Raw genomic sequence first — 16,503 nt, 5'->3', positions numbered from 1 at the left:
AACAGAGACCAGGCTGAAGACCTGGAAGTTGACTGGAGAGACAGTACATCAGTTCAAGGAATTACTCAGGGTTCTAGCACCCCAAGAAGAGGAGGAAATTGGTGGAGTTAAACAAGAATGGCAGCGCCTAAAAACAGCATGTGTGAGGACTACAGAATAGATATGTGGCTGAGCCAGGTATAGAAATAAGGTACATAAGGAAAGCTGATGGTGGAATGCAGAAGTCCAGGAAGTCATCAAAATAAAGAAGGAGTGCAGGAAGAAATGGGAGATAGAAAAGACTGACCAGGCTAGGAAGGACTACTGGTTGGCTAACAAAGAAGCTAAGAAAGAAGTTGCAATAGCAAAGAATAGGGCATCAGAGGCACTGTACCAACTTCTGGAAAGTGACTCAGTAAATGGCACAAAGAAACTATATCAGGTTGCAAGGCAAAGACAGAAAGATAAAGAAGATAGACAGAACCCCTTCATAAAGGATCCCAGCAACAACCTCCTCTCCAGCCCATAGGACATCAAAGGCAGATGGAAGGAGTATTTCCAGCAGCTTCTGAATAAAGAAAACCCCACAGAAGCTGTACTGCTCCAGAAACAACCTACAATTAGAGAAGAGGAGGAACCCACCCTAGAAGTAAAAACAGCAGTAAGGAAGATGAAGTCAGGGAAAGCAGCAGGCTCAGATGAGGTCACAGCAGATATGATAACGATGTTGTGTGAGATGGGGAGACATGGCTCCTGAGGGTACTAATAGCAGTGTGGAGAGAAAGGCATTTCACAGTTGACTGGAGAATAAGCATACTTGTGCCAGTATACAACAATAAAGCGGACGTCCACAACTGTGGGCAGTACAGAGGCATCAAACTCCTATCACATTGCATGAAAGTTCTGGAAAGGGGGATTGATAAATGGATAAACAGAATAATAGAATGAAAGGTGGGAGATGAGCAGTTCAGATTCAGATCAGGATGCAGTACAACTGACCTGATGTTTGCAGTGAGAGAGATACTTGAGAAGACACTGGAGATGAGGAGAGAGTCCAACTGGGCATTTCTAGACTTGGAGAAAGGATATGACAGGGTCCCAAGGAAGCTGATCTGGGCAGTACTGCTGTGGTTTGAAGTCCCCAACACATTGGTAGAATTAGTGCAGGCTATGTACAAGGATCCAATGATTCAAGTACAAACAGTGTTTGGCCTCACAGAGGGGTTTCCAGTCAGAGTGGGTATACACCAGGGTTCAGCTATGAGCCCACTGCTGTTCATACTGGTAATGGACTACATTAGCAAACAGGTCAGAGTGGACAGATCAACAAAGTTGCTGTATGTAGATGATGTGGCATTACAAGCAGACTCTGAGCTAGAGCTTCAGAAAAGGATAAGTGAATGGAATGCAAATCTGAGGGCACATGGGATGTAACTGAGCACAGATAAGACAGTGCTAATGGCAGCAAATTGGGGGAAATCAGAAGAAGCTGAGAATAAAGATAGAAAGGAAGATAGTGGAGCAGGTAAAGAACTTCAAGTATCTGGGAGGTGTGGTTGAGGAGAAGGGAAGTCTGAATGAAGAGGTCAAAGCTAGAATCAGAGGAGCTGCAGCCAACTGGCATAGAGTGTCAGGTTTGGTCCATGACAGAAGAATGCCAAAGAAGCTGAAAAGTAAGGTGTACAAGACAGTGGTGCGACCAGTACTACTGTATGGTACAGAAACCTGGGCAGTAAAGGCACAACAGTTGAAGAAGCTTGAGGTGATGGAAATGAAGTGCCTGAGAAGGGTGGTAGGATGCACACTGGGGACAGATGAAGAAATGAGGACATAAGAGCAGAAGCCAAAGTAGCTTAAATTGCAGAAAAGATCAAAGAGAACAGTGGTTTGGACATATTTGTAGAAAAGCAGAAGACAATCTGGTGAGCAAAATTTGGGACAGACAGAAAGAAGGTAAGAGAAAGCAAGGATATCCATCAAAGAGATGGATGGATTGTGTGAAAGAAGATCTGCGACAGTCAGGCATGAATAACAAGAAAAACCTCGTACGGCCAAAGTCAGCAGGATAGAATAATCACACAGTACTAGTATCCACTCAGTTTATTAGCTGCTTTCGTTAAAAAAAGACTTCATCAGAATACAAATTCTTAAAAAATTCACTCATTTTAAATACTTACACCCTAATTACATCCAATTAAACAATTAAACAATTTAAAACATCAATTAAAACATTTATTAAAAATAAGACTACTATCTTTTAGTTTTATTAATATTTACTCTTCTATTTCTTAAAAAAAATTTACTATTCACCATATCATTGAGTCCAGAAGCTCTATCTGAACTTGATTTAATTTGCCACAAGGCTTATTTTTACTCTAGAAGGGTTTTAAAGTCCCCTCCTCTTAAGTCTATTGGCCTCTGCTTTATGACTGAAAAAAACAATTTTTTTGTAATTAGAGCACTTTAAAGTGTTTCTAAACAATGCACTTTTTATGTCCTTCTTCTTAGTATAATACTGATTTTCCCTAATAGATTGGAATAACCCTCCAGTGGTCATCCTAACTTAAAAGGCTGGGCATCCTGAACAAACAGAAATATAAATTACACTGTTAGACAGTTGTACCTCCATTTTAAAGTGATAGTATATGAAGGATTGGCCAACATTATATAAGGGCCTTCCAAAATATAGCAACAAACATTACAATGTCCATACTTAAACATTCCAATTGATTTGTTGGAACAAATATTTGTGCCCACAACCTTAATGTTATCATTTTGCAAAACAGTTTTGAAATTAAAATTATTCTTATAAACAAACCTTGGGGCATCTCCCTACAATATTATATAATTCATCATTCCCCTGTAAAACTTTCCAGTTATTACTAATAATTGAATGTATACTGTAACTATCAAATGTCATCCCTAAAATATAAGTTAACCTTTTATCTTCACATATTCACCTACGTTTTCAAAACTCTTTTATATTTAACAAAAGAATGTTTTAAAATAGGTATAAAGGAAGAATTTCTCTTCTCCAAAATTTCCTTTTCTAACTGTTCCAAAAAACCTTTTTCATACCCCCTATTTAAAAATAAATTAGATATAAAATGAAATTCCTCCTTTAAATTTGTATCACTAGTTGTCATTCTGCTTGCCCTTATATACTGTCCCCTAGGCACCCTTTTTTTTATATAAAAAAAGAGGCACAATAAATCATTTCAAAACTTTTCCCATCCAGCACTGTGCAACTTTGAAAACTGCCTTTTGCTCACACGACTTTTGGACTTGAGCCTTTGAAAATTTGATTGTAAGCCCGAACTGCAGGAAGTCAAATGGCTGATGTGCAAAATTATGATTTCCAAGGGGCAGGAAATGAAACCAAAAGCAGTCAAACAAGGTTAGTTGAGCTGTGTGATGCATTTGATCTTTTGAGAAGCAATGTGCCGAGACTGTAGAGGGAGGTCACGCTTCAGGGAGGAACTGGAAAGTAGCCCATTTCCTCACTGTAGTGCAATCTCGGAGTTGGTATATTTAATGTGCAGGGGCTGTGGGGGGTGCAGGGAGGTAGAGGTGAGCTAATTTTCATGGCTTGAAGAGGGGAATGTCAAAAATATCGAATGCACTAAATTGTGCAAACCATTTTTGGCATTCTGCTCTTCCACATTAATGGAAATTGATGTTATTTATCGATTTTGTGTACCATAGTGTATATATATATATATATATATATATATATATATATATATATATATATATATATATATATATACTGTATGTATCTGCGTGTGTGTGTGTGTGTGGGGGGGCATTGCAGGGAGTAGGGAAATGTTTTCTTTTCTCAGTGTTTTGAGCTTCTATTTTTTTTGTTTCTGAAATTTTGTAAATAATTATATGTCACTTGAAAATATTAATATGATTTATATAGAAATGTGACATTGCCAGCCCAGCTAGATAGAATTTTGTAAATAATTCTATGTCATTTGTGAATAGCAATATGATTTGTATGATTGCCTTAAAAATGTCAGAGAAGTACATGTACTGTATGGAGCTTCAAGATTGTAACCACAGTGCACCCTGCTGGAAAAGAAAAGACATGCGTATAAATAATGTGCCAGTGCAAATGTATGTTTTCATAGTAGAAACTGGGACATACAGAGTTAACTTGCAAAATTTCAAGAAAATAAGCTGATACGTAAATAGTTTTACAATGTGTTATAAAGTTAGTTTATCTCAGCTAAGAGACAGGATGTCTAGGCTTCTTTCTATTGTCTGGAAACAGAGGTAATTACAGGTTTTCAAGGTAATTGTTTTCAACTTTCAGTTTCAGGCAAGCTTCTAAGAGAGAATTGTCAGCTTCTGAGAGATAAGTATTTTTAACACAGACATGTTAAAATTTAAGTTCCTGCTAGCCTGGGAAACTTAGGCAGATGTGACAAGAATGATGTAATCCGAGATGATTCAGCAGTAATTTCTATTATTAATGTAAGAACTATCTCAGAGAGAATGTCAGTGCATTTTGTATTTTTTTCTGGATCTGACATCAACAGCACTTTGCCTTGCTCTGTAAGTAAGTTATTTAGAGCATAGTTTCTCTTAGAGATAGATAGGGACACAGTAATATTAGTTTAGATGTTTAATGTATTTATGTGAGACTATTCTGCAATGTTGTTTTAAAGTGTTTCCTGTGATTCTGAACTCTGTTGTCACTGTGTTGACTTAATGAGTATTGTCTTGTGCTTTTATTATGTATTATTAAATATATTTACATATTTTAATTGTGGCTGGTTTGGTATAGAGATATATACGCTCTTAGCATACTTGCATATGTATTTGGTGATACTGCACAAGCAACTCCTAAATAGCCTTCAAGTCTTAATCACACTTGCCATTTGGATAATAGTAATATTGCAGAGTAGAACTGGACACCCTTTGGTAAGGGCCTTTATAGTAGCTGATAAGGGTGGTTGGTTGCAGGTGGTACTATGGTATACTCTGGGCAGAAGGAGGCATAGCTGGAGAACCTGTGCCATGCTTCGCTAGGAGTGTCTGTGTGTCTGTATATAAATCAAATCTCAAAGTGTGTGTGCGTCAGCTACTTGGGCAGGGACATGAAGCACTGGTTGAACAGAGAAGGTGCTGGAGGTTTTGTCTTGACCACTCGGCTGAGATATTATCCCTATAGCTGTGCCAGTGGGGAGTCTTATTGGGGATATGGAGAGAGAGAGAGGGAGAAACCAGCCCCAGACTGACTGTGATCTCTGTGTGCTCTTAAGGGAAATTGTACTTTACTGTGTGTGTACTGTTCATCCTCCAAATGTTCACATCCCTCACTGGTGTTAGTGGTGAGGATTGAGGCTCCTTGATTACTGGGCCAGTGCATGGGCATCACAAATCCAGCCACCTATACTGAGCCAGAAGATATAGCAAATCTACTGGCCAATAAATTCAGCTCCAACTTTACCCCTCTTTCCTCCTCAACCTTCCCTCAGAAAATACCATCAAATATAACTCCCCCTGCCTACCTTGACCTGTCCAAGGCACTTGACACAATACCCCACTCAGGCACTGTTGATAAACTCAAGAGGTCAGGTACAAACCCGTATGTTACCCAGTGGTTAGCCAGCTGGATCACAGAGAGAACCCATGAAGTTAGAATTGGGAGTCAACCTCTACAAAGAGGCCAGTCACAAGTGGAGTCCATCATGGATCAGTCCTTTGTTCTGCTCTTTTTTGGAATTAACTTCTCTGGCTGACTAAACTTGAGGATGATTGCAAATTAGGAGCTGTTACTGAATCCCATACTGACTCATGTTCTCCAAGAAGGGCTGACACCAGATATACAACTGGTGTCAGAGCCATGGACTAAACTAAATGCCAAGAAATGCATAATAGTATCCTTCAGGAAGTCATCTACCCATGGTAACTATCATATTGACAACACACCCCTTAGAGTTGACCCAGTAGTCAGGGATTTAGGGACACACATAAATAATAATCAAGCCTTTCACCATCACTTGTCTTCAGTGGTGAGGAAATCATTCTATGCTGCGCATCTTACAAATGAAGGTATGGTGACTAAGTCCAAGTAAGTCATTGTTCCACTGTATTCAGCATTCATCAGACCTATCACTGAGTACAATGCCCCCTTTGGTATGTACTTAGCCATGCATATCCAACAATTTGAATGTCCACAGAGGTTCCTCAAAAAAGAATACAGGGCATATGTAAAATGTCCTATGCAGACTGCCTCAAGGCCCTATCCCTGTATTCTGTCTCCTACAGGCTTTTGAGGAGAGATCTACACCTGGCATTTAGGTCATTGTCAGACCCCACTCTGATAGATCTCATGCATATCCACAAAACAAACAGCACCATAATTACCCATTGTAAAACTTAAACCTTGGCTGTGATATAAATATGACTTGCTGGAGAGACAGGTATGTATCCTAGAGACTACCCTTTCTATGCAACAGGTTCCGCATCCATGTGAAGCAGAGTTTCTCCCTAACCCATTTCAAGTGCAACTTGGACAATTGGATGGAGAACAGTAAATTCATCCCTGTTTTGGCACCTATGTCTCTAATGGATACAGGCAACCCATAAATGGTTATTCTCCCAGGCTCCTGCTTGTAAATGTTTTATCTCCCAAGCCCATGTTTTTATTTAGCAAGGGTATCTGAACTTGTCAGAGATTTAGCATACATGGCTAGGTCTAAATGGCCCCTGTGGCTGTTAGCCTAGTAACACTTATGAACCTATGAACCTATAGATATGTACACACACACACACACACACACACACACACACACACACACACACACACACACACACACATATATATATATATATATATATATATATATATATATATATATATATATATATATGGGTCTACTTTGTTTTATCAAAGTTTTAAAACTTTGAAACCCATATGGCCGAAACCATATGATCAAAGTTTTGAAACTTTTGAAACCAACATTTATCTCCCTCTTAACTACTGATCCTCCTTACTGACATGTCTTTTTCAATCCAAGCCTTTCTTCTGTTGCCTCCCCTTCTCCTCCTATACACTCTTACCTCTTATAACTCTCAGCTAACTCCACTTACTTTCCTCCTGCAAATACTAATGTCAATGTCTTCACACATCCTCTGCAGTTTCTCTATCTTCTTATCTGTCTTTCCTGTAAATACTATCCTCCCCAGAATCAAAATACCTCCTTCCCTTTCCACCTCTTTAGAAAATAAAATAATGCACCTACTCTACAAGCACCATTTCATCCCTAAGTCTGTACTACTATTAGGTGACATTCATCCAAATACTGGCCCAAACTCTCCCCCCAGGCAATAAAGCTAACGTCCCTATCTAGCCCTAAACTACTCCCCCGAAAAAGCAAGTATCTTTTTACTCCATGAATCTCAGAAGCATGCTGAACAAAATTAGTGAACTCCATGCCTGGATGGCTAACCACACCCCTGATATAGTCACCTGACTGAAACCTGGCGATGGCTAACCACACCCCTGATATAGGCACCTGACTGAAACCTGGCGATGGCTAACCACACCCCTGATATAGGCACCTGACTGAAACCTGGCGATGACTAACCACACCCCTGATATAGGCACCTGACTGAAACCTGGCGATGGCTAACCACACCCCTGATATAGGCACCTGACTTAAACCTCGCGATGACTAACCACACCCCTGATATAGGCACCTGACTGAAACCTGGCGATGACTAACCACACCCCTAATATAGTCACCCTGACTGAAACCTGGTGATGGCTAACCACACCCCTGATAAAGTTGCCCTGACCGAAACCTGGCTGAATCCACAAAACCGTGACAGTGATAGCCTCCCCCATGGATATAATATTCTTAGACTTGATAGACAAAAGAAAAAAGTGGAGGAGTGGCCATCGTATATTCAAACCATCTTACCCCTTAAAGTCTAAACCAACCCTCTCCCTCCTTCTCACCTGCTGAACTCCTGACAGCTAACTTTAAACTTAACAATTACACCACTATCACAGTCATAGCTCTCTACAGTCCCCCCAGAATTACATCACTATCACAGTCATAGCTATCTACAGTCCCCCCAGAATTACACCACTATCACAGTCATAGCTATCTACAGTCCCCCCAGAATTACATCACTATCACAGTCATAGCTATCTACAGTCCCCCCGGAATTACACCACTATCACAGTCATAGCTATCTACAGTCCCCCCAGAATTACACCACTATCACAGTCATATCTATCTACATTCCCCCCGGAATTATACCACTATTGGAGTCATAGCTATCTACAGTCCCCCCAGAATTACACCACTATCACAGTCATAGCTATCTACAGTCCCCCCAGAATTACACCACTATCACAGTCATAGCTATCTACAGTTCCCCCAGAATTACACCACTATCACAGTCATAGCTATCTACAGTCTCCCCGGAATTACACCACTATCACAGTCATAGCTATCTACAGTCCCCCGGAATTACACTACTATCACAGTCATAGCTATCTACAGTCACCCTGGAATTACACCATTATCACAGTTATAGCTATCCAACCCGGAATTACACCACTATCACAGTCATAGCTATCTACAGTCCCCCCGGAATTACACCACAATCACAGTCATAGCTATCTACAGTCCCCCCGGAATTACACCACTATCACAGTCATAGCTATCTACAGTCCCCAGAATTACACCACTATCACAGTCATAGCTATCTACAGTCCCCCTGGAATTACACCACTATCACAGTCATAGCTATCTACAGTCCCCCTGGAGATAGCATTTCCCTTCTAGAAAACATTCTCTTACCTTTCTCAAAACATCCACAATGAGACTGTTCTTCTTGGGGAGGTGAATATTAACTGGCTAACTCTTCAGTCCCAAACCACTACTTCATGAATCAACTTACATGGCTTTGTACAACTTATCTCAACTCCCACCCGTATAAACAGATCACATACCCCCAGCTGTCTCATCAATTGGATTTTAGTCACAGATCCCCACAAATATCAAAACCCTGAGACCCTACCTGACTCCCAAGTGATCACTCCCCTGTGAAAATTCTTAGATATACTCCCTATTTCACAAGACCTCACAGATACATAACCTGTCACAAACTATCCATGTTCTGTCCTGAGAAGTTTAATGCCCTCCTCTCCAGGATAAACTGGACACATCTAATCTATCTCCCCCTTGATGAAGCTGTCCGCTCTTTCAACTCTACTTTACCTAACATTCTTAACTCTCTTGCTCCACCCCGCACTGTTTTATCAAATCTAATATATCCCCTTGGCTTACCAATGCCACCCGCACCCTAATGAAAACTAGAGACAGGGCATGGAAAAGGTGGGTAAAAACTAAGCTCCCATCCCATTTGCAAATATATAAATAACTGAGAAATCAGGCAAAAAAACACATCCACAAAGACAAAAAGAATGTTTACTTTACCCCCTAACTGCTCAAAAAAAACAGATTCCAAGAAAGTTTGGAACTCTATAAACAAAACCCTGCACCCTGATAACCATTCCTTTTTCAACCCCTGCCCTAGCAACAAACCAGAAGCAACAGCTACCTCATTCAATTCATATATGATTGAATCCGTATCTAAGTTGACAAATTCCTTCTCTCTACTACCAACTCAACTAACATTTTAAATCCTCTCCTACTCTTAACTTGTCTACCACTTTCTGTCTTACAACTGCACCCACTAACTATATAAAATCCTTGCTCTCTCAACTTAAACCTGCTCTGCTTCTGCTGACAACCTGCCTCCCTATTTCCTACAAATCATCATGGAACTCATAAACAAAAACATTGGTAACCTCCAAACTCTGGACCCCACCCAGTTCGTTGTTGTGAAAGGCAGATCATGCCTCCTGAACCTGATTGACTTCTTTGAGGCAGTCAGCAAATCCCTTGACAAGGGTAAAGTGGTTCACACAGCCTATCTTGACCACGCCAAGGATTTTGACACTATCCATCATTCTGGAATTATAACTAAACTCACTAAACTAGGTACAAATCCCTATGTCACAAGATGGGTTGCCAACTGTCGCACTGACAGAATCCACACTGTAAAAGGTGTAGACTCCAAATTTGACTTCAAACCAGTGACAAGTGGAGTACCACAGGGTTCAGTGCTGGGACCTCTCCTGTTTGGTATCTACTCCTCTGAAGTACAGGCTAACACAGAAGGCCTCTGGCTAATGAAGTTCACAGATGACTGCAAACTAGGAGCCATAGGCACGTCCCCAAATGATGTAGACATCCTACAGAAGGATCTCACTGAGACAGATGTCTGGTGTCAGAGGCACGGCCTCAAGCTCAATGCCAAAAAGTGCAGTGTCATCCCCTTTGGTAAAAACTCTGCACCCATGAACTACCACATAGGCGGCAGTCTACTTAATGCCAAATGTGAGATAAGAGACCTTGGGACCCAGGTGGACAGTACTCTCTCCTTTGAAAATCACATCACCACAGTAGTCAGGAAATCCTTCTGCATGGCACACCTCATCACTAAAGGGTTCTCATCCAGGAAAAAAGAGGTAATTGTTCCCCTCTACTCGACACTCATTAAACCCATTATAGAGTACAACGCCCCATTTGGAATGTACCTCACAAGACATCTGCAGCGGCTGGAAAAGCTACAGAAGTACTTCACAAAGAGGATTACTGGTCTCAAACAGATGCCCTACAATGAGTGTCTCAAAAAACTTCAGCTTTACTCCATAGCATATCACCTACTCCGAGGTGATCTCTGCCTAACATACAAAGCTATGTCAAACCCAGAGCTGTTGGACATGCTACACTCAAAGAAATCACAAACCCTTCGAGCTACACGCTTTAGGGACCTAAACCTTGTCACCACAATAAACAGGACATGCTGGAGGGATAGATTTCTGTCCCAAAGATTTCCCACACTCTGGAACAAGCTACCCATCTATGTCAAGCAAAGTTCCTCATTAGCATTCTTCAAGAAAAATCTTGTTAAGTGAATGGGAAATAGGAAATATACTCCAGGGATCACTTCTGTGGCTCTGCTCAACAGGGGCACAGAAAAATAACTTTCTTGGGTGGCGTAAGCCAGGGAACCTTGTTGGCTAGGCTTACATAGGCCTTGGGCCGATAGCCTAGTACCTACCTATGAACCTATGAACCTATATTGCTGCTGAATCCCTTGCTCGCCCTGTATCAATCCTAATAAATCACTCCATCTCAGAATCTAAGGTCCCATCTGGAAAAAATTCTACACCATACCCATTCACAAAGGAGATAACTCCACTGACATTGCAAACTTCAGACCGATAGCGATCCTCTCACCACTCTCAAACATACTGGAAAGATGCATACACAAAGAAATCATGAAATACTTTCTACAGGAAAACTTCCTTACTCCTACACAGCATGGCGTTCAACCCTAAACATTGCACTACAACTGCCCTTATATCTTTCATTAATACTATTTCTCTAGCCAGAAAAACAATAATAAGTTGGTCTCCTGCCTATTACTCGACCTTTCAAAAGCCTTTGATACGGTCTCTCACCCACTTCTGGAGAATAAACTGGCTAACCTAAATTCCTCTGCCTTTACTACTACCTGGTTTTCCAGCTATTTCACTAACCATCTACAATCAGTGAGATGGCTCTTGGATCTCTCCCCTCCTCTTCCTGTCAAAATGGGTGTCCCCAAGGATCTATCCTTGGCCTATTACTATTCAATATATTCACTAATCTACTCTACACCTCCTGTCCTCAGTCATCCCTAGAACAATACGCAGATGTCTCCATCATCACCATTGCTGATACTCCCTGTCCTCAGCCATCCCTTGTACAATATGCATATGTCTCCATCATCACCACCATCGCTGATACTCCCTGTCCTCAGTCATCCCTTGTACAATACGCAGATGTCTCCATCATCACCATCGCAGATACTCCCTGTCCTCAGTCATCCCTTGTACAATACGCAGATGTCTCCATCATCACCATCGCTGATACTCCCTGTCCTCAGTCATCCCTTGTACAATACGCAGATGTCTCCATCATCACCATCGATGATACTCCCTATCCTCAGCCATCCCTTGTACAATATGCAGATGTCTCCATCATCACCATCGCTGATACTCCCTGTCCTCAGTCATCCCTTGTACAATATGCAGATCTCTCCATCATCACCATTGCTGATACTCCCTATCCTCAGTCATCCCTTGTACAATATGCAGATGTCTCCATCATCACCATCGCTGATACTCCCTGTCTTCAGTCATCCCTTGTACAATACGCAGATGTCTCCATCATCACCATCGCTGATACTCCCTGTCCTCAGTCATCCCTTGTACAATACGCAGATGTCTCCATCATCACCATCGCTGATACTCCCTGTCCTCAGTCATCCCTTGTACAATATGCAGATGTCTCCATCATCACCAACGCTGATACTCCCTATCCTCAGTCATCCTTTGTACAATACGCAGATGTCTCCATCATCACCATCGCTGATACTCCCTATCCTCAGTCATCCCTTGTACAATATGCAGATGTCTCCATCATCACCATCACTGATACTCCCTGTCCTCAGTCATCCCTTGTACAATACGCAGATGTCTCCATCATCACCATCGCTGATACTCCCTGTCCTCAGTCATCCCTTGTACAATATGCAGATGTCTCCATCATCACCATCGCAGATACTCCCTGTCCTCAGTCATCCCTTGTACAATACGCAGATGTCTCCATCATCACCATCGCTGATACTCCCTGTCCTCAGTCATCCCTTGTACAATACGCAGATGTCTCTACCATCATCACCATCGCTGATACTCTGTCTGACCTCATCTCTTCAACTTAAGCATCTTTTAACTCAGTCAAATCCTGGCTCAGTGACAACCAGCTAATTCTTAACCCTAAAAACACAAAACTCTTACCCGACTTAAATGTACATTTTCTGTACTGTCGCTTAAAAACACCCCCATTAATGTTGAACCTAGTATAAAACTACTAGGAGTAATAATAGATGACCAACTCAAGTTTGATCTACATGTGAACAACTGCATCAAAAAGACACACCAAAAACTTGGCCTTCCTTATTGAAACAAAAAGTTTCTGACTAATAAAGCCAAAATAACCCTCTCTCATGCGTACCTCCTACCTAGCCTTATATATAGCTGCCAAATTCTTACCAATCTTAACTCCACACTACAGACTAAACTAGAGCCTATCTACAACAAAGTTGCCAGATTCGCTGCTCAACAAACTTATAAATCGCATCATTGTCTTTCACTAAGATACCTTAAATGGTTGGAATTACCTCACCAGCTTCTACTCTCTCAGCTACAAATAATTCACTCTATACCTGAAATCCTTCTGCCTTAGCCCATCACCCCTCATCTCTCAATATTCCCCATTAGGTCCCCATGTAGCTCGGACCTTAACCTACTACAAATATACAAATGTATGACTAAAATCTGCTGCAACCTCTACAGCTACAATCCAATGATGTAATGGAACAAATTACCACTAGAAATCAGGTCCCTCAAACATCCAAAGCAGTTCAAAACTACCACTAGAGAGTACCTCCAAAATCCCTGGTCCTGCCTCTGCACTCATCCTCCCTGATCAAGCCCATTAATTCATATGTCATCACCAAAACTTCAAACCTTTTCAGCTCATAAACCTCCTCAAAGTATCAGCCTTCTTCTCCGTCTCTTATCTCCACTTCTAATGTCACATCTCATGAAATAACTACTTACACTATGAACTCTTCACTGTTTATATCGAACAATTTCTGTTATATATGCTTATTATGTTTTATTTTTTTTTTCCACTATTATTTTAAAAAATACTAAGCCACGGTGGTACAGCAGTAGCATTGTTGCCTCACAGCAAGGGGTTCTCTTGTTCGATTCTCGGCTGGAGTGCCTTCCGTGCGGAGTCTGCATGTCCTCCCCATGGTCGAGTGGTCCCCGAAAGACATGCATGAATGGGTGTGCCTTCACTGAAGGTTGGGCGTCGGGTAGCCTAATGGTTAAGGTGTTTGCTTTGCAAACACAAGGTACAGGGTTTGAATCTCACAGGGGATAATTGGCTAGGCTTAAAATGGCTCGCAAGGGCAGTTAGCTTAGTACTAACCTATGAACCAATCATTAGCAGACTGAAGTTCCGCTGTGGCGACTCGTAACCAGGAAAAGCTGAAAAGACAAACATTTTTCTGATAAAATGCATTTCATTGTATGTATATGCTGTAACCCACTGGCATTGTTAACACTAAATTTGTAAAACTGTGGAGCTTTTCTCCCTGGGCCTCTGCTGAAAAAGCGATACTTAGCTCAGTTAGACTAACACAGTCATCAAATGTAAAATAAAATAAAAATACATGAAATTTTATATATACATACATATATATATATATATATATATAGATAGATATATATATAAATATAAATATATATATATATATATATATATATAGAGAGAGAGAGAGAGAGATTATTGGCCGTTTGGGCAGTTTTTTCATCTCTTTCAACTTTCTGTTTTAAAAGACAACATCTGTGCTTCTTTCCCACCTTTCCTGTAACTAGTCTAGTCCAGATATAAATTTGCTGTAGCCAGGACTGTTTGTAAGCTTCTGAGCCCCCCCCCCAAGCCTTTCTGTGTTGGAGGGAAGCCTTCTAGCTTGTCAGTGAGAGTGGTAAGTACTAGGTAGCCTATCTAACACAAGAGGAGTGGTTTCTGGCCAAAAAAAATTGTAGTTTATTTGGCCATTTGGGCAGTTTTTCCATCTCTTTCAACTATCTGGTTTAAAAACCCGCATTTGCGCTTTTCCCACCTTTCCTGTAACTAGTCTAGTCCAGATGCAGATTTGCTGTATCTAGGACTGTTTGCAAGCTTCTGAGTGGGGGCAAAGTCTGCTCTTCAATTATTCCCTTAGTTCTGCTAGTTCTCTCCTCTCCTGCACTTTTACTAGCTTATTAGTTTAGCACTTTACCAGACTTCTTGAGCAATTATTGTAGCACACAAAAGTGCTACCAGCACTAAGCTTTCTACAAGGAAACAGCTCCAGTACTTATAAATAATGCCCACCCCTACAGGCATGCCTAAACGTCAGTTCCCTGTGCTTTCTCCTATTAACCTGGTGAACTTGGGCATCCTGAGGAAATGTAGCAAAAGCCTCATGTACAGTGAAAACCCTCTCCCCTTACCTTCCAACACTCAGACTTGAGAGAGATGTACTCATATATCCAAACTGGAAGCCACGCACCCTCCGGCCAAGACCAGAATAGATGGTCAAGAGGAGACGGTCAACACTTGCACCACATCACATTGAACTCATAGCCCTCCAGAACACAAACCAGCACTGCCATCACATAAAAACACAAACCTCACACCCACCTTTACGGAAGGTCTTAGTTAAAATCTACCCAAACAGCAGAGACCTCCAAGGCAGTAATGCACTTGACCAACACAACACAACACTAATCATGAGACACATAACTCTCCTAAACAGTGTGCCTCTGAACCAAAGCCCCTAAGGCAAAACAGCATACCCAACACACTAGTCATAGGTGACTCGATAGTGAGGCACACTGATGTCCCTCTCACTAGGGTGAATAAGGAGAAAGTAACAGTCAGCTGCCTGTCAGGTGCCAAGATCCACCACATAATGCACGCACTCAGGTCCCTCAACAACAAGTACAAATATGACTCTGTCATTGTACATGTAGGTATGAATGACCTGAGACGTACTTCCCTGGACTACATAAAAAGAGACATGGAGGAGCTCTCAGATTATGTAGTCAGGCGGTTATGACCCTAGCCCTGAGCAGCATCCTACCATCACCCAGAATGATACCACAATACAAGCAGAAAATGATTGATTTCAACAATTGGATAAGTTTCTGGTGTCATTGTAAGGGGATCCAGTATCTCTCTGCCTGGGATGACATGATTGACAGACCCAGTGCTTTGCCAGAGATGGCCTGCAGCTGTCACCCCTGGGCTTCTGAATACTGGCCAAGGCTCTTACCACACTTATAGTGTCTTTTTTAGGTGGTGTTCCAAAGACCAAATTACCACCGTAACAGCTACAAACAAATGCAATCTGAGGGTCATGCTGCTCAACACTAGAAGTCTAAATCTCAAAATGCACTTGCTCGAAATACTCCTTAAAAGGGAGAAAATCAAAATTTGTACTGTAACAGAGACCTGGTTCAAGGCAGCAGAAACCACCCCTGCACTACCAGGCTATAACTCATTCCACACCTTTCGGCCCCAGAACTTGGGCCAAAGCTTCAAAGGCAGTGGTGTTTCCATATTCATAAAGGATGCGCACACCTCTAGACTGGTAGCCCAGCATAATGCATCTGAGATACTTCAGGTGCAGCTAACACTGGATAAGACAGTGATTCAGGTTGTAGCCTGGTATAGATCCCCAACCATGTCCCAAGACTCACACTCCACATTCCTAAGCACCTTGGAGAATATTAGGGTCCAACCTAATACTCTC

General features: G+C 41.5%; 1 protein-coding gene across 1 annotated transcript; it reads left to right on the top strand.

The window, feature by feature from the left end:
* The first annotated feature begins 11,779 nt into the window (after nucleotides 1-11,779).
* Nucleotides 11,780-12,895, top strand: LOC122803962 (deleted in azoospermia protein 2-like). Its single transcript, XM_044073639.1, has one exon. The coding sequence runs from the start codon at nucleotides 11,780-11,782 to the stop codon at nucleotides 12,893-12,895; it is 1,116 nt and encodes a 371-aa protein (XP_043929574.1).
* The last annotated feature ends 3,608 nt before the right edge of the window (nucleotides 12,896-16,503 follow it).

Source organism: Protopterus annectens, chromosome 6.part0 (genome assembly GCF_019279795.1).
Source record: "Protopterus annectens isolate FY-2018-M chromosome 6.part0, PAN1.0, whole genome shotgun sequence".
Classification (NCBI taxonomy): domain Eukaryota; kingdom Metazoa; phylum Chordata; order Ceratodontiformes; family Protopteridae; genus Protopterus; species Protopterus annectens.
Note: the sequence above shows the minus strand (reverse complement) of the source record. Positions and strands in the feature narration are given on the sequence as shown.

Bases quoted from the DNA above. Each gene is read 5' to 3' on its own strand.
- LOC122803962 (XM_044073639.1), top strand. From the start codon at position 11,780: ATGTCTCCATCATCACCATTGCTGATACTCCCTGTCCTCAGCCATCCC.